Source organism: Ailuropoda melanoleuca, chromosome 16 (assembly GCF_002007445.2).
Source record: "Ailuropoda melanoleuca isolate Jingjing chromosome 16, ASM200744v2, whole genome shotgun sequence".
NCBI classification, from domain to species: Eukaryota; Metazoa; Chordata; class Mammalia; order Carnivora; family Ursidae; genus Ailuropoda; species Ailuropoda melanoleuca.
Window position 1 is genome coordinate 2,831,972 of NC_048233.1, and position 23,235 is coordinate 2,855,206.

General features: G+C 41.7%; 2 protein-coding genes across 18 annotated transcripts in view; one reads left to right on the top strand and one right to left on the bottom strand.

Moving 5' to 3' along the window:
- RAD52 (RAD52 homolog, DNA repair protein) overlaps positions 1 to 5,759 on the top strand; it is a 34,409-nt gene extending 28,650 nt beyond the window's left edge. For 7 of the 10 annotated variants that reach the window (XR_004621237.1, XR_004621235.1, XR_004621236.1 and 4 more), the window contains 7 exons: positions 1,101 to 1,297; positions 1,449 to 1,597; positions 2,862 to 2,942; positions 3,346 to 3,558; positions 4,007 to 4,079; positions 4,621 to 4,735; positions 4,967 to 5,759. Coding sequence is in view for 1 of the 10 variants with exons in the window: in XM_034645184.1 (XP_034501075.1) it covers positions 1,101 to 1,297; positions 1,449 to 1,597; positions 2,862 to 2,942; positions 3,346 to 3,558; positions 4,007 to 4,068 (702 nt within the window). In the remaining 9 variants the exon portion in view is untranslated. Of the gene's footprint in view, positions 1 to 1,100; positions 1,298 to 1,448; positions 1,598 to 2,861; positions 2,943 to 3,345; positions 3,559 to 4,006; positions 4,736 to 4,966 lie in introns of those variants that run through there. The other 3 variants (XR_004621234.1, XR_004621233.1, XM_034645184.1) reach the window with 3 other exon arrangements.
- Positions 5,482 to 23,235, bottom strand: part of WNK1 (WNK lysine deficient protein kinase 1) — a 146,135-nt gene continuing 128,381 nt past the window's right edge. For all 8 annotated transcript variants that reach the window (XM_034645179.1, XM_034645177.1, XM_034645181.1 and 5 more), the window contains 8 exons: positions 23,084 to 23,167; positions 22,357 to 22,417; positions 19,765 to 19,838; positions 17,795 to 18,456; positions 16,935 to 17,137; positions 15,358 to 15,552; positions 8,808 to 8,995; positions 5,482 to 8,330 (listed from right to left, as the gene is read on the bottom strand). In XM_034645179.1, coding sequence (XP_034501070.1) covers positions 8,013 to 8,330; positions 8,808 to 8,995; positions 15,358 to 15,552; positions 16,935 to 17,137; positions 17,795 to 18,456; positions 19,765 to 19,838; positions 22,357 to 22,417; positions 23,084 to 23,167 — 1,785 coding nt within the window. In that variant the 3' untranslated portion in view covers positions 5,482 to 8,012. The remainder of the gene's footprint in view (positions 8,331 to 8,807; positions 8,996 to 15,357; positions 15,553 to 16,934; positions 17,138 to 17,794; positions 18,457 to 19,764; positions 19,839 to 22,356; positions 22,418 to 23,083; positions 23,168 to 23,235) is intronic.

Here is a 23,235-nt window from a genome sequence, read left to right on the forward strand (position 1 = left end):
CTTCCCCGCAGCCCCTGGCAACCGCCACTCTACTTTCTGTCTTGCTTTTTTAACTCTTAAGTACCTACCGCATATAAACAGAACCATACATATTTGCCCTTTTGTGACTGGCCTAAGTTCACTTAGCATCATGTCCTCAGTGTTCATCCTTGTAGCAGAAACTCATTTATTTTATTTTTTAAATAAAAAATATTATTATTTTTTAAGTAATCTCTTTCCCCAACATGGGGGCTCGAACTCGCAACCCTGAGATCAAGAATCGTATGGCCTACCGACTGAGCCAGCCAGGTGCCCCAAGCTCATTTATTTTTAACCTACTCATTTATTTTCCATTGTAGATAGGATATTTCATAATACAGTTTTCATTTGCACGTTATTTTTATCAAAATGTAGTCCTCTCAGTTTCTCCTGTTCAATTATTCTATCCATGTGAATCGAGAGAGTTTTCCCAAGTGAAAACCCTGGGTTTCTCTAGTGCTTAGGGCTTGGAAGTAAAACATTGTGCCAAATGCCATGAAGTACAGTTAGTTCTCACATTTGGTGAGATGCAGGAGTGACCCCAAATTGGGAGATTGCCAGCAGCCCTGGCTAGCAGCCTACGTCCGCACTTCGCAAGTTTTTCTCATCCTGTCGTTGGAAGGACACTTACTTGAGCCACAGCAACCGGAGGCTTCTTCAGTGATGAGCGTGGTATTTAGGGGGAAGTCCTGCGAGAAAGGGCAGAGAAAGGATAGGCCTCCACAAAGAGTACATGTGATCATTTCCATGAAGAAGAGAGGAAAAGTAGACAGCATCAGACCCGATCCAGCTGACAATGAGGGATTCAAATTAGGGTTTACAAACCATTTGCCCTGAATCATAAAGTAAGATTCCTTTTTATCAAACTTGATTAATACAGAATGGTGTAAGTAGAACCTGAAATTGTTTTACTTCTCCTATAATTAAAAATACTAGGTGAAGGGTGGATCCTTTGTCTTGGCTTCTGGGGACCTAGAGGACGGTCAAATACCATTTTCCGGGAATTGAGATCGTTAAAGCAGGGACAAGGAATGGGAAGGGCAGTTGGAAGAAGTTATTTACCCCCTGTCTTCCCTTCTTAGTTGCCTCTTGAAGTGGATTTGACTAAAGCAAAGAGAGAAGATTTTGAACCATCTGTGGAACAAGCAAGATACAGCAGCTGCCGGCAGAACGTGGCTCTGGGACCCCCCAGACCACAGGCGGTGACCTCCCCTTGCAGACCGAGCCGCTCAGATGATGCGCACACCGTGGCGCAGGAGGAGAAGGACAGCAGCTCCGGGTGCGGCCGCGCTTCCCCGCCTGTCCTCTCCTGCTCGCGTGGCCCTTTCCCCCCTGAGCCCGCAAGCCGGTGTGTGCACTCCACCAGGAACAGCATGCTGTCGGCCGCTCTAGCTCGGCGCTCACCGCCACCTCGTTCTCTTGTGCTGCAGCAGTCTGGCCGCTGCCGGGGATCGCGACGCCGATGCCACGTACCAGCGCAAGCTGCGGCAGAAACAGTTGCAGCGCCAGTTCCGGGAGCAGATGGAGAAGCAGCAGCAAGTTCAACCGTCCGCTCCTGCCGTTGAGAAGAAGACCCAGGGTGTGTGGGAGGGACGGGAGCAGAGGCCCTGGGGGTTCACCTGGTGCTCCGCCAGCGTGCACGGTTCTGGCCCATCCAGAACTCAGTAGGCCTTCCCTCGGGTTCCACGCAGGACAGAGGAGTCTGAGCACTCAAGATCATGACATCCTGCCATGCATGTCCCCATTTTTAAAGACCCTCCTCTTTTTTGAGGGAAGGAAGAGGCCCTCGAGGTAGTCTAGAACTCAGAATTTCAGGGTAGAGAACGTTGTTTTCCTTTCAGGTACGTTGGCCGTCTCTGCTAGAAGCCTTTCTGAGCGGGGTGAGAACAGACGGCAGAGCTGTTTGAAGATAGTGGGGGCTTTGGGCAAGGCTTCCGTCGTGAGCTCCGGTGTACTGGAGTCCAGACCTCGTGGTAGCAGTGCAGATTTCTCTGGGAGTCATTCCCAGAGAGTAGAAACAAAGAAGGGGCTTATTTATCCCAGACCGGCTGGGTTTTTGCCCAGCTTCTCCCTAAGAAAGATTCGGAGGACCTTCTTCGTGTTGAGTTCATTCACATTCCCCTCAGCTCTGATGGGCTTCAGCTCATGCGGGGGGGAAACCTGAACTGTGACCTCCAGCTTCCAAACCACTGCAGAAGCTCGTGGGGGAGCGCTGCGGGGGGCGGCCTCCAGGACTGCCCCCTCCCCCGGACCTCCACCAGAACCGAGCTTTGTATTGGTTTTACAGTTTGAATTTCTGCCTAAGGTTTTGGGTTTTTTTTTTTTAATTTTTTTTTTTTTAAAGATTTTATTTATTTGTCAGAGATAGAGACAGCCAGCGAGAGAGGGAACACAAGCAGGGGGAGTGGGAGAGGGAGAAGCAGGCTCATAGCGGAGGAGCCTGATGTGGCTCGATCCCATAACTCCGGGATCATGCCCTGAGCCGAAGGCAGACGCTTAACCGCTGTGCCACCCAGGCGCCCCTCTGCTTAAGGTTTTTTTGAACAAAGGTTATAGCTTTAAAAAGTAAAAAATGGAACAGATAGCTTGTAATAACCCCTCTATTTTTGCTGCTTAAGGAGAAATGAACCCCCCTCCCCATTTGGTGAGAAAAAAAAAAGGAACACAGTCTCTCGTCTTCAAGATTGGTAGGGAGGGCCGGGGGTCAGGACTCTCGAATGTCCCACTGGCTGTGCTGGGAACCGCATGACTCTAGGCAGCTCTGTGCTCCTGAGGCTCTCCCTCCAACAGTGAAGTGATTCTGTGATTTTGTCCGTTCTCTCTCTCTCGTGTGTGAACTCCAGCAGCACTGCCAGCACCTCCTCTGAAGCACAGCACCCCTGTCGCTGCTTTGGAACCGCTCACGGAGAAAGACTTCCTTACAGGTCAGTGAGAGTACACGTATGACTTGAGCTTTGATCACTAAGTTCCTATGGAATGTGCTTCTGGTAGTCACTAAGCCATTTTTAAAGAGGCATAAAAATCCTCATTTTTATCTGTTTTATAGCCCCATGAAATTTTGGGGAAAAAGAGGACCCATAATGGACCGATGGCGGTTCTAGTAGCACACTCAGCTCCTCTTGTCCTAAGAGAAGCTCCACTGTACTTTTAGGGGAAAGAGAAGTTTGGGAGCTGCCCTAGTCCACGCATGACATGGAATTTCTTTTTAATTTAATTTAATTAAATTTTTTTATGACATGGAATTTCTTATGACCAGCGTTCCCCAGTGCTTTATGTGAGAACACGTGTTGATGCTGCCTTTTCCCATGATCTCGATGGTCCTTACAGACAGTCTTGGAATGTGGGATATGGGTCCAGATGCAGGCGACAGTGATGTCAAGCCCTTACCTAAACCAGAACTGCTCCAGACCTCTGCTACACCAGTCCTGAAGAACCAGATGGTGACCTGGGACAGGACCCCGCAGAACCTCTGCCACCAGAATCCACAAGCAAAGTCTGGCCTCTCACACCTCCAAACTCACATCAACCAAGATGTAACAGGTAGCGAAGTGTTTAGGAACAAAAATCGAAAGAACTTGGGTTTACATCTATGCATTTTAAAGGAAGAATGACATTGCATTTTAAGAAGTTGGGTAGTATCGTGCCAGAGGAACAGCAGTCTACGAAATGACAGCTGGTTTATGAGCCACAACTTTCCCTTTGCGGGCCTGACTAGAGAGGTGTGACCCCTGGTAACCCTTGATAGCAGTGGGAAGTTTAACCACGAACTGACTTCAGAGCTTTTCCTTATTAAAGTAGGCCCATCGTGTTTGGTTATTGCAGCTGGATCTAGCGTTAACGGATGGGTCTGCCCTCATAACAGTTTTCATTCTTGGCTTTTTAGTTTAAGTTAGAGTTGTTAACTAACACAGTTCAGAAATTATTAGCTGTCAGTTTATTCCTTATTTGAAAAATCACAGCAGCCACATTTATTTTTTTCTCCCATAAGGAAACTGTGAGATCTATGGGAAGAACCAGGACTTGAAGAAACGGAAATTGGATCCATCCTAATGGAGGCTCAGGTCACATCCTTAGACTTTGTCACAAAGGGACTTTAGAAAACTACTTTTTGGTCATAAAATTGTTCATCATTCCCAGGGAATGAGCTTTATTTCCAAGGATTTACCTTGCTTCGTTCTGACCCTCAGCAGAGGATCAGACTGCCGGAGCCTTCCGCAGATAAAGCTGAGCTGCCCGAACAAGCGCTTTAACAAAGCTTGTCACATGCTGCGGGGGGTGGGGGGGGGCTCTCAGATTAAATACCTTGGGCTCTTAAGATTCTTCACTGTTCTAAGCTACCACGTTAGTCTGTATAGAAATTTAGGAATCGCCAGTGGCTACCTGCCTTCAAACAAAATACGCCATACCACTAAGCACCAACTTTTACAACTGCCTACGTGAAATTATTATTGTAATGTCTGCCTTCTTTCACTTTGGGGCTCGCTGTTTAATGTTGTCAACACCGTATTGTGTATCCTTATGAGAACAAAAGCTATAGTGCTGTTTAACTATTTGCATCAATCCAGGCTGCGATCTTCATCGATGATAATCTCTCATTCACAGGTTTATGGTGCCACCGTCCTGCAGTTTTTTTCCTAATCAATCAAGGAAATGATCTAAGACCAAAGAAAAGGCATTTTAAAAAGCAAAATAAATTCTTTCCTTTGTAACAAAAAATGTAAGTGGGTGTTTGTTTGTATTTCTCCATTTCAGATGTGAGATAGAACCCATCTTAACATAAATGGCTTTTTCCATAGTTTTAAATGTTGCCTAATTCCCCCCACCCCCCACCCCCATCCCCATCCCCCAGGCCCGGAAAATGAGTTTGCACGTTTACTTACTTTTTAAGATGCGTTTTCGGCTGTGCCTTTTATCTAATCTTCAAGCTGTGGCTTTCACTAATTTTTAGATCACTGATCCATTTGTGGGAAGCTATGAACCGAAGGCAAGGAACTCCAAGTACAGGAAGGCAGCCAGCCATTTCTATTCCTATGGAAGATGAAGAGGCTGTCGCTTACCCTGATTTCCCCTTTATCTTACGTCTCATTACATGGATTTGGTCATATGTTCATCTTTTGGTTTTGACATCCTTACCATTTTTTTTTTTTTCCAGAAAGAAATCTCTCCCTTTTCTGAAGCATAATCTTGGTTTAGTTCAGAACTGCTGCTTTAAAAAAGTTCCCGGAGTCAGGAACCCAGTTATAAATTGTACACAACTCAAAACTGAGCTAATGAGATCATGAAAAGGGAATTTGCTGGAAATGAAACCCCACAGCTCAACAAAAGCAAGTTTGGTTTATTTGAATGGTTTCATTAAATAAGTCTACAAAGGTAACAAACTGAAGCACGAAGCGCAATCTTACAAGGAGCGCAACACCCAGAGTTAGTGCAAAATGTACAATTAACGGCTGCTGAGAAACCCCCAAGGTTTGAATTTAGTTTATTTTTTTTTAAAGTGTACATTGTTAAATAATGTAAGGAAAACATTTATAATTCAGGAAGATTTTTGTAATGTGGAAAAAGATACTCAAAGTGTACTATTAACAAGAAAATAATTTAAACAGTTCAGTAGCACTAGTTCATTCGTCTAGGCTTCAGTTACTTCATCCACAGGAGGGAAAAAAAAATCAGTAAATAAAACCAGTTCTTTTTGTGTGTAAGTGAAGAGATCTCAAAATTAATTAAACCAAAATAACAAAAAATAACGTGCTGCATTTGGTTCCCTCGTTCCTCTGGTAGAAAGTATGGTTTCATTCATCTTAGGTGGTCCGTTTCTCACTGACTTGGCACCTTCTTTGTTCTATCCTTACTCTTACCATGTCCCCCAATCTTAAGCAGAGAATAAATAAGTAAACAACTTTGAAGCAGGGCTTGTAACCCCTGTCCTATTCATTTCTACTTTCCTAAACCTTCAGCTTTCATCTGTATCTTTGGGACCCAGGCTAATTTACTAAAGAAAACAGGGCCGGTGAAGGAACAACAGGATAGGACAGCCAACCAGGCTCCCCCTCTTGTGGTGATTCCCGGGATGTGCGGTTGAGCTGGATAACAGATTGGGAATGCGTCCATTTCCCAACTCAAGAGTCGAGAGAAGAAGCACCCAAAAAATTAGGAGTCTTAGCTTCTTTCTCCATCTTCGGAGATAACAGAGATCCCAAACATAGCCAATTAGGAGAGTATTTCCTGAAAGCTCTGAAAATAACAGAAGTGCCCATTACAACTAGGCACAGCACTACGTAATACTGATTGGCTGCAGTTATTACTTAAGGGGAGTACTTGTTTATATGAGAATGTAAGAGTATCAGTTGCAATTCCAGAAGTAGAGGTGGCACAACAGATTTATGATCCTGCAACCATTTGGACATCACACAGGAAATGAGTAGGAGTAAGCACTCTTTCTTACAATGCTTAATTCAGATGTGGGTCCACTTTCCACAAAATACAGTACCCCAAGCTGAGAAATGCATGCTACATTTGCAACAAGAGGAAAGTAATCGAAAGTTTTTCTTAGAGCATCTTTCTCCATCTGTGACTTTTCACTATCAACGTTTCCCACAACTTAAAAACTAGCCCCCACCCCCTTTCCTTTATATTCAGCCATTTCCACTAGGTCTTGTCTGTTCCAGCCTGGCTTGAGTAAGTAAGACTTATGGCAGCCGGTGGACCAGGCGGCACATATCTTCCTGACAAGTCTGTTCTCCCATTCTTACTCTTTCTTTTTCTTTCATTTATCACACACTACCCTTAATCTTTTAAATTGCTCAATTTTGTTACCACACCCTTCCTTACTGTTCTTGAAACAGAACTTTCTGCTTTCAACCACTGATGTCAACTTAACTTCTCAGCCTGCTCATCTTACACCTGCTCTAGACAAAACTGAATGACTTAAAAAAAAAAAATACTCTTTCAGTTTCCCTTTGGCATAATCGTCTGCTGGGGTCACATGGACCTAATGTCCTTCCATACGCCCTCTGCTGATCTGGGGTCTGATGAGAAGTTGGTGCTAATGGCAGAAGCAGTAGAAGTCCAAGGCACTAAAATATCCAGCAAGCAATACTGGGAGAACAGAAGTATTCAAGTACAGTAATTTATACAATCTTACATTCACATTTATTTATCTACTACAATGGAAATACAAAGGAAAAAGCTAAAGTGTCTCAATAAGTAAAGGACAGAGCTTGCTTTTTTTTTTTCAACTTTTTAAACCTTTCATATTTCACTCTTAAAACTACTGTTGTCCAACAACATTTATATATCACAGTGTTTCCACATCAAAACTGATGGCAAAGTTACATGTCCGCAGGGGACTTAATTTTTTTTTCCTAATTGCTAATGCTGCAGTCAAAGCTGCTAATATCATTTGCTTAAAGCACTAATGACCTATCATAAGAAAGGGTTGAAACCTCAGTTCCCTGGTGTTTCTCATTGGGTTCTAAAACAAAAAGAAACAAAAGAAACGAAGAAAAAAAAAGGGAGGGGGGAACAGAGTAGGAGAGAGCCCAAAAGTTTTTTTGTTTGGTTTTGTTTTGTCTTGTGGTTTAGATTCTTGAGGGAATAAGGGATTTGGGGTGGGTACCAAAATTAAGAGCTCCACCCATTTGAAAATACAGATGGGGTTTGGTTTTCTGCTGAGCTCTCTCGTAGCTTTCTGATAAATGATTCTCTTTTGTAGCCCTCACTATTGGGTGTAGAGAAACAGGAAAGCATAGTTTGAAGCTGCCCCATCACAAGAAAGCTGCTCTTTCCTTCTTGCTCCACTCCAATAAACGGTGAAGGGGGAGGGAGATTCTCAATTCTGAGGGCTCTAAGCAGTGCTAAAAACATTCCTTTCTGGCAAGAAATAACCAGTTAAATGCAGCACTAGTAGTTAGTATATAGGCTACTTTCCCATCCCCCCCCCACCCTTCAGCATTCCATCTCCTGCCCCCAAATCTACTCAGTTAATGTCTCTAGGTCTAAGTGGTCCGCAGGTTGGAACCTGGGGGGTTGCTGATGGATTTCTGCAAATTGCTGATGTTGAAATTCTGTAAGGAGGCAGTTCCCACAGGCTGGAACTGGCCAAGTGGCTGTGGTGCCGGGCCACCTGTCCCACTCCACTGAGTGCCAAAGGGGGGAGCTGGAAAACCGTACTGCTGTGGGGGGCACATAGACTTGGTGAAGTGACCTAGAGAGGTAGCTGATGCCGCAGAGATGGGGGCAGAACCACCCAGATTTGAGGTCATGGAGATGCACAGCTGACCAGGTGCAGAGAACTTCCTTGCCATTCCAGGGCCCTGAAAATAAAACAACTATATGTTAAGTTTGGTGTGGGTATAACCCAGAGGTGAAATGGGTGGTACTGAAATCTAATTCTAGAACGGGGCTGTGCGAACCTTACAGGATATAGTAAAACCAAAACCAAACCTTTCATAATTATTGGCTCTTTACACTTGCCAAACAAGGATTGAATAACTACCGTGCCTGGGAGAGGGCAGAGTCACGTGCAGGTATATATATGTGTATGCAATTCAGGGCATTAAGAGAAAAGGGGAGAAAAAACTGAGTTGACAAACAGGGAGCTAGGGATTCAAAGACAAAAGGGTAGCTGGGTGATTTGTTTTTTTCTCGAAGTGTTAAAATGTATGGGCTGCTACAAAAGGCTACAGCACGACGCGCTCAGCCCTAGCTGGTAGCTGGTATCACCTCCGCCTCAGATGTGTGCTAAGTGATACTCTGCTAGATCAGGAAAATGACAAAAAGGGAAGACCTGCCTCATAATTCATGTGTCCTTTGCTTCCTCTTCTGCCTGAAAGATTCATGGCATCTCGGGCCCAATTGTCTACCAGCTTGTGTAGGTCATCTGTGAACGTGCCCTTCCTGCTGGACGTCATGGCAGGAGGCTGAGCTTGGGCGGCTTGGCTGTTCACTGTTCCCCCGACAGTGTTTGTGCTGCTGGTCCCTAGAATTAGAGGAAGCAACAGAACACAACCATTAAAAGAAGCTTGGGCTAGAACTTCAGGAAGAGGGAAAACTTCACAGGATGATGAATGGCAAGCAACTGAATGAGGAGAGGATAAGCTGGGAAGGCATGCGAGAGGGGAAGGGTCCAAGGGTTTGTTTAGCCACATGTTCTGGCATAACATAACAGGGTAATAAAAACAGGTTCTCTTCAGGAGTTGTGGATGAGGCGAAATAACTCCGGATGATGGTAGGCAAGAAGCGCAGGGACCGCTTTCACAGCCCATTCACATGGTATCTCAGAGTGCTAAAACTGACTCTCAGTACCCTGCTCCCAGCATCACGTTGACGAGGGAGGCACGCTAAAGTCAATGTGGCTCTAGAATGCTGCAGAATGCAGGGCAAAAGAGGAGGATTTCTTGAGCCCTGAGGCAGGGTTAAAAGCAGGAGCTAAAGGAATGCAAAGGTAGATTGCTTGGCCCAGGAAAAGACGGGGTTCCCAAACCATGTGGATACTGTGCCACAGTCTTCAGCCATTCTTTAACAGAAAGAGGCGATAGGAGAGATAGCATGCTCTGTTCAAAAACCTTTTTCACCTGGACCCATACACACAAATTCGTAAACATAAACTCGGGAGGAATGAAGGCTTCCACCTCTCCGAATTGCGTATGAATTAAGAACCAAGATTACTCCTGAGGAAGGTTCTCTGCGGTGTGCCTGAATCATTCAACTCCAGGAAGACATGGTTTTCCTGAAGATGACCTCAGTTTCCATTGGTTCATGAATTCTCACCTCTCCCCCTCTTCCCAGAAGAGCAAGCACTCGCACACATGTGGAAGCAACAGGAACATTCAGCTGAGGGAGGAGTGCAAAGGGAAGGAGGAAGCTTTGAGGTTATGATGAAGGAATTCTATTTCTATGGTTTAATGAGAAAGGAAGAAGGGATCTGTGTCCTGCCTGATTTCGGCTCTGCTGGAGGGCACACTGAAGATTATTCGAAGAGGCAAGTTTTAGGGAAGAGGGAAAGAAAAGTCATGATCTTGTTTTTCTTCCCGCACCCCCCTTTCTTACCAGATCTCACATTTGCTGCAGAATAAATAAAAGCTACTAAGGTAAGTTGTGGGCCACTAGGCCTTCAGATATCCAAGTAATGCTGGGGGCTAAAAAAATGCATACATATTCCTGCTTTCCAGGTCCAAGCAGCACCAGAGCACAGCGGCATGCCCGAAGCAACTCTGCCATTTAAAAGCCCTCGCTAATCCGTCGCTGGTCTCAAGTCAAGTTCACACCCCACTGCTACGGGAACGGCACACACAAGCGTGTTTGTATTAGAGTAATAGCTAATTCTCGGGTGAAGCTGCACAGTGAGGAAGGTCACATGCTTCTTCCCACCAAGGCAAGACATGGGTCTACGGCAGTGTGTGTATTAGCTCACTTCTTAGTGCCCACTGGAACCACAAGGGGACAGCTACTGCACAGACAGCGTAAGGGGAAGAGTAAGTTCCCCTACGGTACAGGAAACCCAAGTGGAAAAGGACACAGCCTGCCTTGAAAAGTAAGAGAGACAGTGGTGGGAAAGCACAGAGTGGGAAGCGCAAGCAATAAGGGTGGCAGTCGTGACGGTGATAAAATCCAGAAAGCAAGCGTATCACATGCATGAGGACTATTTTCCTGTTTGAATAATAATTGCTTGGTAAGCTTGATGATGAGTGAGACAATCAAAATGAAAACCAGAAACAATCACAAGTGAGCAGAACTGTCAAAAGCCAAATACAAGAAGCTCAGTAGAGGTGAACACTGCTTATTCACAAAGAGCTCATGCTGGGAGTCACACCTCTCTAGTTGCCTCTGATGCCGTGAGGCTCCTTTATAAACCGAATTTCATTTTAATCTGTCTCACACACTACTGGATTCTGAAGTGGGGTTCATACACCACCATAACCATACAGTTAACCTTCTTATTCTAGCTTCTGAAAACAGGCTTTCCCATTAAAGGAAATAAACACATGCCTCTCTGACCAGAAATTACTGCCTGGCAAAAGCTGACTTGACTATGAAAGCTAGGAGAATGGATAGTGCATCTTAGTAGTAAATGGCTTAAGAACACTACTTGTAATGCAGATACTTCTTAGAGTGCTGCTTGCCTTCCAGAGAGTATACTGAGGAACCTTGAAACCTTCCTCAGTTCTGCTGCAAAGCTCTAAGAAGTAGTGTATGTTTTACCAACCAAAATCCATTTTTAAATTTTCTCCTGCCATAATACATTTCCCGCACCACACACCACCAGATCCTAGTATCAATAACTTATATGAGTCACCACTCATTGCCTAGTGTCCAAAATAATAGAGTTTTCTGACTGACCCTCTAGGTAGCTGGCTGGGTAGTTGAACTGTCTGCACTTTAATGAGAAGCCACCAGTCTAAGAAGCCAACTCTATAAAGTGGTGCTTCTCTCTTCAGCAATCTAGCCGATGTCTCCCGCTATGAAGTGTGGATATGGACTTTTCTATGTTTGGATCAGTGCCGATTTCCCAGTGGGCAGAACAGAGGCTGGCACATATCCACTGACTAAAGGACTCTCTTTCCCAAAAAAGCCAGGCATCCCTGATCTCTCTATATATCATGAGCATTATCGATTCATAATTGTCACAAAGCCAGGCTCACAGGGGGTCATCACAGGAGAGCAGACTATGAGGTGATTTCTTAATCCGCCAATGGTCAGCAATTAAGCATGTTAAAAAAATCTTAGAAAAGGGTGCAGAACTAGACAGATGGAAATTGGGAATGAGGACGTTGTGAAGCTTCAGGGTTCCAAGAACTCATGGATAACAGGCTTTGCAATCAAGGACCAAAAGTAAGAGAAAGAAAAGATAATTACTACAGAGCTGGTTGCAAGGACAGACTTTTTTCACCATCTTCCCTGAAGCATAAAGAGAGAGCAACGTGTTAAAGATAAAGAAACATCAGTGTAAAATACTTAGAATCTCCAAACAGCACACGAAAGCCCCAGCAAGAGAAAGCAGAAAGAGAGACAGACTGGTGGGACCCAGGAGCCCCTGCCGTAGGGAAAGTTCTATGGGACGCATCTTACTCAGCCTTAACATGGGTGTCCGATGGACGGAGGCACCTGGCTGACAGCAGAGCGTCCACACCCAATCTTTGTGTCTCAGAGTAATGCTCTGCACTGAGGATGGGGACGAACTCCAGTCTCTCAGGTCTTACTGCCTGAATTTCAAATACCCAAGCAGTCTTTCCACTGACCCTGTCCCACTTTCTGTTTCTCCTGCTGGGTTGTTAAAAAGCACTCGATTAAATGCATTAGCAATTCTACCCCAGTAGACTGACAGTACTAATGTTACAGTTTTGAGTCAATTTAAACTGGCTAATGTATTTCCAAATCCTAGACAGAAACACTAACCCCTTCCCCTCCAGAAGTCTTTAAAAGTATGTGGAAAACAAGCAACTTTTGAACATAAATAAAGCATTAAGCCAAGCCGTGCTTCCAAACCATAATCTGTTTTGAGAACACAGAATAACGCATCCAGAACTAGAAAGACCCGTCTGTTAAGTACCTGTTTTCCCTTCCATATTCGCTTTAAATCTGCCTCCTGCAATTTGTTCACCAAGGCTTATATGATGTATACTCAAGTGCCTTCAACAGATGTAGGGCCTCTCTTTTTAGACCCAAAAGGAAGTGATAAGATTTAATATTACTAACCACTCTCATTTGATGTTACAAATGTGCCACCACCTACCTTTAAAAGTCTGTAAGAATTTAATTAATTAATCTGGAGTGTACCTCTCACATTATGCTTCACAAAAAAGCCTTGGTTCTCTTTCTTCCCTCTTAGACATCTCAGGCTGTGTAATATAGGCCTGACATGTTACATCCTACTTTACAACACTTGTCTCCTACTATTAATGTCTTTTTATCTTGCCAGCTGGACACAGAAATTAAATGCTTATTTAAGTGTCCAGGTGCTAACATGCTTGGTCCAGCCTGGTCTAACCAGAAAAGTTATCGATCTGAGTACCCAAAACCACACATGCTTTGGAAAGCTACCAAATTGGGTAACACCTTCCACCTCTTCTGTTCAACAGTCCTGGACTGGTGATGCATGAGGCCAAGGACCTCTGGACCATACTCAGAAACAGTGATGACCTTTGCACATGCATTTAAAAAGCACCTGAATAACCACATCAGAAGTTTGAGGCCTCAACAGGGAAGATCTTTAACCAAACTCTAACAAAGGTTTTCTACCTGAGCCTTGTTTTTGTTTTTTAAATTTTTATTTCAGTATACATTTATTGACTACCTACTATGTGCCAGGTAGACACTGGCTGATTAGAAGGAAATGACATGTGCTTCCCAAGTGCTGCCCGTGTTTGTGCACATGATCTTGTTTGATTTGTACAACAGCCCTAGGAGACAGGCATCGTCTTCATTTTACTTTTGGGGAAGACAGGCTGAGAAAGCTGGGTAATCTGCTACTGCACCTTTTTAAGAAGGTGCTTTTAAGAAGAGAGCTGGGAAATCCTAGCAACCGTGTTAAAAAGACCATTTTCAGTGGCAGGCGCTGGGCTTTGGTCCTTAAAAGAATAATGCTTAATCGGAATAACTATATGGAAACCCTTTTTGAACTACCGATTTTATGGAGTTAGAGGGTGGAGGTAGGGGGCTGAAAGGATCCAATGAAGAGATTCTAGCATCATTTCAAAGGAGAGATGGTTAGGCTTAATTGAGAAGAAAAAAAGATTTCCACCTACTCTGAAAAAGAAAAAAAAACAGGGTGGAATTCTCCCCTGCTGCCAGGATCTAAGTACATCAGTGGTCAAGACGCTCCCTGCCACTTCTCGCCAGAGCGAGAGGTGAACGTGACTACGGACGTCAGGCTTGATTTATTCCAAATGACCCAGCAGTCTCTACAGCATTATCATCTTTTCCACTCTCTGTCATGGATCTACAAAGAAACACTTCTACCAGAAAGTTCATAGAGACCCAAACTTCTGAGGGTAACAGATCAGCCAAGCCACTGAGTAGATGATATACAAAGAGACAAATGAAAACGGACTGCATGAGACATCAGATGCAAGCAGCAGAAACACAAGGACGAGGAAGGAGTAAAGGAGTTACACACAAAGAGCCAAGCAGGGCGTACTCAGAAATCGGGTCCTCCTGCCACCAGGCTTGAATGTCACCTGCTCGGACGCACAGTTAAACTTCGCACAGCCTGTGAGAGGGGAAACAGGGAAGAACAGAGAGAGAAGAGACAGAACACAACTACAAGATGTTAGAAACTCGAGGCCGGAGTGGTGAAATGCGCTAAGATGGCACACAGAAGAACAAGCTTCCAGGGAAGGTCAGATTTCTAGGACAGGAAACATCAGGTCTCAATTCCCTCCCTCTGCCAAATGCTGAAGCTCCTCCCAGCGGGAATAATGCCAGCTAGTCTGCACTCCTACCAAGCAAGTATATTCATCTTGTGAAGAGACGATCTAATCTTTAATTTCTGTGATATTGTGGCAAAAGCCCCTAAGCGAGTTACCTGTATCTTCTACTCTTTTCCACCCAGATACCTAAGTCCTTCTAATTGTTGTTCTACTATTGCCAGCAGCTCTATCCTCGACAGGAAAGTTCTGAATGATCATTAATAAATAAAATTATATTTAGGAAGCAGATTACAGATAAACAATTGAACTGTAGGGCTATTTATCTTAGTGTGCTACTCCCATACTTAAAGGTTAAAAAAGTTTGCATTGGCTAAGAAATGCACTAGCTTTCAGAAACTGCTAAAACTCTGATTTTGGTTCAGGAAATCTCAGTCTAGTATTAAAGTGTACATTCCAAATCCCAAATGAGTAATTTGGTTAAAGTCCTCACATAAATCACAAATGCAACTTTTTGCTGTAATCCTTTAGAAAAAGCAATTTCAGGGGCGCCTGGGTGGCACAGCGGTTGAGCGTCTGCCTTCGGCTCAGGGCGTGATCCCGGCGTTATGGGATCGAGCCCCACATCAGGCTCCTCTGCTGTGAGCCTGCTTCTTCCTCTCCCACTCCCCCTGCTTGTGTTCCCTCTCTCACTGGCTATCTCTAGCTCTGTCAGATAAAAATAAAAAAATAAAAACTTTAAAAAAAAAAAAAAAAAAAAAAAAGAAAAAGCAATTTCATCGGATAAGAGCAATGAGTTCACCTAACCAAATCATTACCCAACTTCCCCTTCCAGCTCAAGATCCGTAAGTGTGCAACAGACAGGCTGTGCTCTGGTCAGCTGGTTTTCCAACTGACCTTAACAATAGGTTACTCTTCAGGCTTTTGCCACAGATACGGCAGTTTTTAGAAGATGATGGTTGCTTTGATTGCTTACCTTGACCTGGAGCAGAAAGGCTTGGTACTGAAATGGCACCATCACTGGTAAAGGCTGAATAGAGGTTGTCACTGGAGGGAGATGGCTTAAGGGGCTGTAACAGCTGATTCTGCCCAGTCTCTGGGATGTTGCCAGGAGGGTGGAGGGTCTGCTGGGGGTGCAAAACTGAAGTGGTACTCTGACCAGACAGGTTACCTGCCAAAAGATAAAGCGGCATGAGGAAACAGGTACAGCCCTCCCAATGCCCTTAAAATAGGCACTATTCTTATTCCTCCAATGTGTCCCACTAAGTGACTGACCACAAGTCAGAAGCTACAACTGATGAAAGAACAAAGGCCTCCCTCCCGGGAGGGGAAGTGAAGAATGAAATGAGAATCAACAGGGAATAGGGCTATAGGTAGCTTTAGATAACCTAGAAGGTTCACAACTCTCAGCTGAGCAGAACATTCAGTGGGTATGAGAGAATTCCATGATCAAACGTTTTCCTAAACCCTATTATAAAATACTGAGTTGGAGCATAACATCAACTGGTCTGGTGGGTAGTCTCTGGTTAGTCTTTTTGCCAAGCATGTGTCAGATCAAGTACAGAAGTGGTGTCAAAACTGATGCAAGTGACTACAGAGTAATGCATATTTAAAATTATTTGTGCCAGGCGGCTTTTATCCCCTAGTCAACTGTCTTGAAATTGACGAATGTGTCTGTTCTCTACCAACTGGTGGAATAGAAGGCCACTCGAAAATATGTCAAAACTGGGATCAGGATCTAAATTAGCTGATATCCCTCATAATCACATTTCCACTACTGAACTGGTTCTACTGTGCTAGAGAAAAGGTTTGGGTTTCTGAAAGCTTCCAGAGAATGGAAAGCTGCTAAGAAGTTTGCAACTGCTTTCCAACATATTTATGTTAGACCTGGAGAGTAAATATGGGTACAAACTTATTTCAGTCTTTTTCACTTTTCAACTATGTTAACATTGTCATAATTTCACCAAAGGGTAAAAATTCTATCATAATTAAAACAGACAAACTATAGTTCATTACAAGATACTGCGATTTAACTATTTTTTATTATAACCACTAGGAAGTTCTTTATTTCAATACAGATAAATGAAATAATAACTTTAACCAAGAAAATTACCACCTAAGACATATATGAAATTTACATTCATCCCAGCGGCAATTATGAATAATTCATTCATTGAAAGGAAAAATCTACCTGAACTTTACTAAATAAAGAACAGTGTATTTTCTTCCATTTGCCTGTGAGTTTGGTGAAATGTGAATTATATGAGTAACCAGGTAATGCTAAATTGTTTATCTTTAAGGACAACCATAAATGGTAGTGATATGGATCACAATGGAATAAGCCATTGTACTCATCCAGTCTATTTTCATAGACTCAACAAAAAGAGGTATTATAAACAGGGGGAGTGGAAAAGTCAAGGAAGCAAGAATATTAGGAAAGTCAAACTCCTTTGTAATTTAACAAAAACAACAAATGTTCAATAGGTTACATAGAGTTGGCGACAGAAACAAAAGATGGGACAGCCAAGGCTGACCTGGTCCATGGCTTTTTACCTGAAAGCTGGGGGCTTTTATTCCCCAAGGAACTGCTGCGACTAGATTTGCTGCCTTTGCTTTTAGTGGGTCGCCTTCTTCTCCCTGAAAGGGGGGCAGCTGGGGGAATAATGACAGCAGGGGGAACCTTTCCCAGTTTGGTATATAAAGATTCAATTTCATGCTTCTGGCGACTCTGCAGATCTTGAATCTCTTTAAGATGTCTACGGAAGATAACCAAACATAGTTCAAAAACATTATAACCACTTTTGTTCAAATAAGATTTAATAACATGTTCTTTAGCCTCCATTCAAGTATTTACTTACTCATGATTCCCCCCCCAATATACTTAATCTAATTTCTACTACCTTGAAATTCTAGTTCGTCATCTCATATTGTTGGCCTCCATTACCCAAGCCAAAGTCCAACAAGCTCCTAACCAACAACAAATAGTTGATGTTAGGAGAAAAGGTTTCCTGACTTTTGAGGCTATACACAGGAGTACTGAATTGCTACTCTGATCCAGTTCGTCAAACATGACCTACAAAACCTGCCAACATATCTACATCCCAGTGCCATTACTGGATTCATTTGGTAGACTAGTAAATAAATTAGATTAATAATGATAAAGAGTACTATTAACAAAAACAACAATAACAAAGGGCGAAGAAGTTCTAGAAGTAGAAATGCTATGCATCCTTATAAATATAAGAGACCTAATGAGAACTACATTCAGATAATTAGCTTTTGCGTATTATCCTCTCTTTTAAAAAAAATGAGATATAAGCATATTTCAGTAAAAAGAATACTAATCTAGGCACCAGGAGCTAGGTCTTAATACAGTTCTGCCATTATTCTTTCACAGAAGAAAATATACTTACTTTTCTCGTAGTCTTCGCAGCTCTAGTTTTAAATCTTCATCTTCAATATCTGACTCATTGTCACTACTCATGTAAGAGGAGTTGAATGAATTACTAAGGCTTTGACTTAGATTCTGGACAGGCAGGCTCTTGGAGCTCAGCTGATGGGGAGAGTGTGGACTACCTGAACCGTCATCCACATCCCTGCTAAGGAAGGCGGCCTCCAGGTCAGAAGATGGACCATTCAGATGCGAAGGCTCTGACAGTTCAGGCTTTTCTTTCTTTGGTATCACAGCAGGGAGAACACCTTGTTCCAAATCCATAAAAGGAGGAGATGCTGTTGGTCCCTCTTTCTTTGCCTCAGTGATCTTGTCTTCAGTTCTTGATACAGAGAAGCGACCTACTTTGTTTGCTGTAGTTGTCACCTGAAAACGTCCTACCTTGGTAGGCTGCCCAGTTTCTGACTTTGCTTCTGAGGCAGGAGTTTTGTGGGCACTATCTGGCATATCTGATGAAATGCCATGGACGGTTATCCCATTAGGCTCTGTCTTCACCACGGTACTTTCTGGACTACTACTTGATAGCACTGAGGACTCTGAAGTACTGGATTCAAAATGAACAGACTTTGTATCTTCTGACTTATTTTTACCCTCTTTTTGGACATCATCCATTGCAACTGAAACCTGACAGAAAGAGACCAAACTGAGATGAAAAAACAAAGCCCCCCATATTCAATTTTTTAAATGGACCATAAAAAAAAATTGAGTGATGTCTGGCTGGCTCAGTCAGTAGAGCATGTGAGTCCTGATCTCGGGGTTCTGAGTTCAAGAACCACATTGGGTGTAGAGATTACTTAAAAAAGAAAATCTTAAAAAGTGAATTACTTTATTTCTCAGTGAATAGGTTGGGATGTCTTTACGTAAGTCCCTCCATCTTCACTGTGAAAATAAATGGAATACCATTATAGAGAACAACATATCTGTACTGAGATGTACAGATTAGGTATATAGACTCTCAGTGGCTGGCTAAGCTTACTAAGTAAATAATTTATTTCATATCTCATGTTATACACAGGACTTAGATTTATGTCTTTGTGGAAATATAAATAACAGGGAATAGAATCTTGAAAGTTGCTTGTGAATATGAAAACTACAAACATTAAATCCAATAAATGTTAAAAGCCAACTAAGCATCAAGAATCAACACACCTAAATGGGACTATAAGGAGGATCCACTATACCCCAACTCCCAGTGCTATCCCGAGAATAACCGGAAAGCAGTTGTGAAAAAAGTAAAAAACACCGGTTGGACCAGCTGGGAAAATTAATGATATGGTATCACCTGATGCAGGATTTTCACTTCAGAAATTAATCAAAAAAAATTATCCTAAACACGGAAAGTGTTTTTATATACAAAAATGTTTCCTGTTACATTACTATGCTGGAAAAATCAGAAACCACCTAATGACTAACAACAGGAAAATGAGTTAGGTAAACAAAAAAGATGGGGGAAAAAGCCATGAAATAACCATTCAGAGAAGCGGCAGGGTCAATTGTAGATACACACAAGCGCACAGAAAAAGGAATGGAAGGAAACACACACCCTAAAAAGTAAACCTGAAAGAGGAAGGGAGGTGGGGGGATGGGTAGATACTACATTTTCTGTATTTTCTTTAATTCTTTAATTCTTTATTATTTTTTAAAGTTTACTTATTTTACTTATTTTTAGTAATCTCTTCCCCCAATGTGGGGCTCGAGCTCATGACCCCCACCTTGAGGCACACGCTCTTCCAACTGAGCCAGCCAAGGACCCCAGCATGTTATTTTTTTTTTTTTGCCTGTATTATTTTTAAGAGGAGAAAATGATAAAGAGCTAAAGAATAGAGATGTATCATTAAATTGGCAATTAGGTCCCAAAGATAAGTAATAATTTTATTATATACCTATTTACCCCAAAGAGGAAATCAAGGCAAGGAAAAGTGGTTATCTCACCTGAAATCGTCCCATCTTAAAAACACCAGTTCCTGAACTAGCTGCTAGGACAGGACCTTCTACGATCTGAGAAACTGAAACAAGTACATGGAGGAGAAAAAGAACTTAAATTAAACTTGCATCTTTCTTTAGTTAGCTTCCTTTCCCTTTTGCCACAAACACAGCAAAATAAAACTATGTATCAGGTGAGGAAAATTGTTTGAGGCAAGGACAACACAAGAGATACTACAAAAACTTTGGTTAACAGGCAGTTAGAATTCAATTACTCATTCTTTAACTCAAAGACAGATGTAAGTAAATGAAGAGAAAGGATGAGATTTTACCTAGCATATTAAAGACCCATTTTTAAATGAAAATCACTATGACAAACTGGTTTAGGTAATACCTAGGCAAAAATCCTAGAACAGGAAGTACAAGTGTCAGAATCACTGATAAATGTAGTTCTGAGCAACTTTAAAGTCACCTAGGTCCTCCTCTCTAGGGACAATCATTTGAGGTTTTTTTTTTTTTTTTTCTGGAGATAATGTAGACATATACCAGCATTTTCTTTATTTTACACAACTAGTAAGTTGTATTTTATACAACACTGATTTTGATATTTTAACAATATATCTTGGAGAGCATTCCACATCGATGTCTCATTCTTTTTAATGGCTGCATAGTGTTTTAGGTCTGTCTGCCTACTGTCGTATGCAAATGTACCAATGTTAAGCAGACTTCTGCTGATGGACATTTAAGTTTTTAAGAACCTGCTATTACAAAAGTGCTCTAACAAATATTTTCTTATAGATCTGTGGAATAAATACCTAAAAATGGACATGCTGAATCATACCCATTTAAAACTTTGATAGACATTACTAAACTGATCTCCAAAGAGGTTGTATCAAGTCACTGGTGGCTATTAAACTTCTGAATTTACCAGTGAGAGGTAAGAAATGCTATCACTTACTAGTCTTTTTTGTGATATGAATATACCCCCCAACCCAGTTTTTCATTACCTTTGGACCTGATGGCATTTTTTTTCCATGCACAAAATTTTGAATTTATTGTGTTTCTGGCCTGAGTATTAAATGTAGTAGTAACACCCTTCTCTGTATGAGGGATCACCAAATTATGAACATGGACCAAATTCAGCCCACAGCTTGTTTCTGTAAATAAATCTTGCTAGACTACAGAGCCAAACTCATTCATTCGTGTACCGTCTATGCTGCTTTTGGGCTACAACAGGAAATTCGAATAATTGCGACTATACAGCCACCAAAGCCTGAAATATATACTTCTTGGCCTTTTATGGAAAGTTTTTTGACCCTGCTCAACAGGTAAAAAAAAAGAAAAAGGAGAAGAAAAAGATTCCTTTTATGTTTTGTTACAGTACTGTTTTATAAAATCATCTTCCATCTTTGATCCATATGGAATTTATTTTGGCTGAGGCTGGTGATTTATCTTTTTGCTTTTTTCCCAGATGGCTGTCCAGTTGTCACAAAGCATTTACTGAAACATCCCAACATTTAGTCACTGATTTGAAAGTCCACTTTTTTCATGTTCTACATTCTCTTACAGTTTGTGCATTTCTAGACTTTTCTGGTCTGTTCTACTGATTTTCAAGTCACCTCTTTTAAAAGGAGAGAGCTAATTCAGAATATAATTGTCTTGAAAATAATTGAGAGAGGTTTGAAGTAAAATTTAGAATTTAAGGAAGAAAAAGCAAGCTGAGCATTCCAGGTAAATCTTATGAATAGTTACACAGGGAAATAGATCTATGTAGGCGGTAGTGAGGAGAATGGATAAACTATATGAAGAGGAAAACTATTAAGCAAGTGCTCTACAAAACCGCACTGAGTAAGTACAAGTCACACTGAGCTATTCTACGTCTGAGTATAAATGGTTCTAAGGGAAAAGGGGACAGAAAACAAAAGCTTTACATTTCCTAGCTTCTGGGGGATTGGTGATGTCATGAAAAGAGATTCACAACAAAACTTTAGAGAAGAAGTAGTTGATATGAACTTATGACCTAGTGCATGCTCATGAAAATGTTAAATTATTGGTACGGGTTATTTTTACAAAATTAAGTTGGAAATATGCCTTTCTAAAGAGACTATATATATGAACATGCCAATTCTAAAGACTCCAGAAATAGATAAAAAAAATGCTTAAACTGATTAAAATCTTATATTTGTATTTCTACCATCCATGTTATTTAAGATTATCTCTATCTCTATCTGGTGTCACAAAAGCCAAGAGGTTTTAAGGTAAATTAACTTTTGTAAGTATGCCTGAATTTCCTTCTCTCTCTTACCAAGGATCTGGCCCAGCTAATAACAAAGGGTCTTATTCCAAGAGACTATCATTACCTTTTGCATGCCCCCTTTGAAAACAAACAAACACAACATAAAAGATTCATTAATTTGCTAATCTGACAAGTTCTAGATGTTAGTATTGATGCTCCTCAGCTATGAAATTCAGAAAAATGATTTTTAAAATGGTTTCAAATACACCTACATTCTTAAGAAAGTCTTGGAAATAGTAACCCCCATAACTGATTACAGAGAGGACTGGAAATGGTAACATAAGAGGAAGAGGGATGCTTCTCACCATCCTTCTGAGGCTGTGCTCCTGCTTCCGTAACTGCTGTTGGAGCCACCACGGACATAGGCTGCAAAACACAGATACCACAAAATCTTTAGCTTCAGTCACTCATTAAACTTTTGCCATGCTACCTTTCCTCTGGTCTTTATAAAGGGCAAAAGAAATACAGTGTATGTGAAGAAACACGTCCAAGGGAGCTTTCTATTTTTTTTCCCCAGCCTAAAAAGAAGTCTGATGTTTAAAAAAAAAAAAAAAAAAGATTTTTAAAAGGAAGAAATTCTGAGTTGTTTCTATATTGTTTTCTTCATTTTTCTCATGGGATACTTAAGAACTTAAGAGTATAACTTGGATACTCACAGAAAAATAGTTTTAATCAGAACACTGTGTCACAAGCTTAAAAGGAAGAAGTTAAAACTTTTAAAGTACAGCTTCCTCCAAAGCATAAATGCAAAATCCATAGGATTTATAATTCTAACCAGAGGTAAGACAAGAAAAGTATCTTTCAAGTAAATAAAATCTTTTCCACAGTTACACTACTGGGTCAGTTGTTAATCTTACATTCATCTGCTTCATTTCTGTTTGTTGGAAGCAAACAGAAGCAAACAGAAGCAAAGACTCTGAATTAATACTTTTAATTCTGTAGGTGTTAATGGTATTACCAGGTTACCAGTATATGCTCTGGGAATATGATATATTAGGGTTATGGAAAGATGTCAAGATTTTCAAAACTTACACCAACTGTGGATGTCACTGCAATAGTCTCTGGACTAAGTGTTCTTCTCAACTGAGCATCAAGATCTTCCAGAGGTTGCTGGGACTGAACAAAAACAAGCACAATAAATAGAGTCAGATCCAGCATATATAGAGCCAAACTATATAAGAACA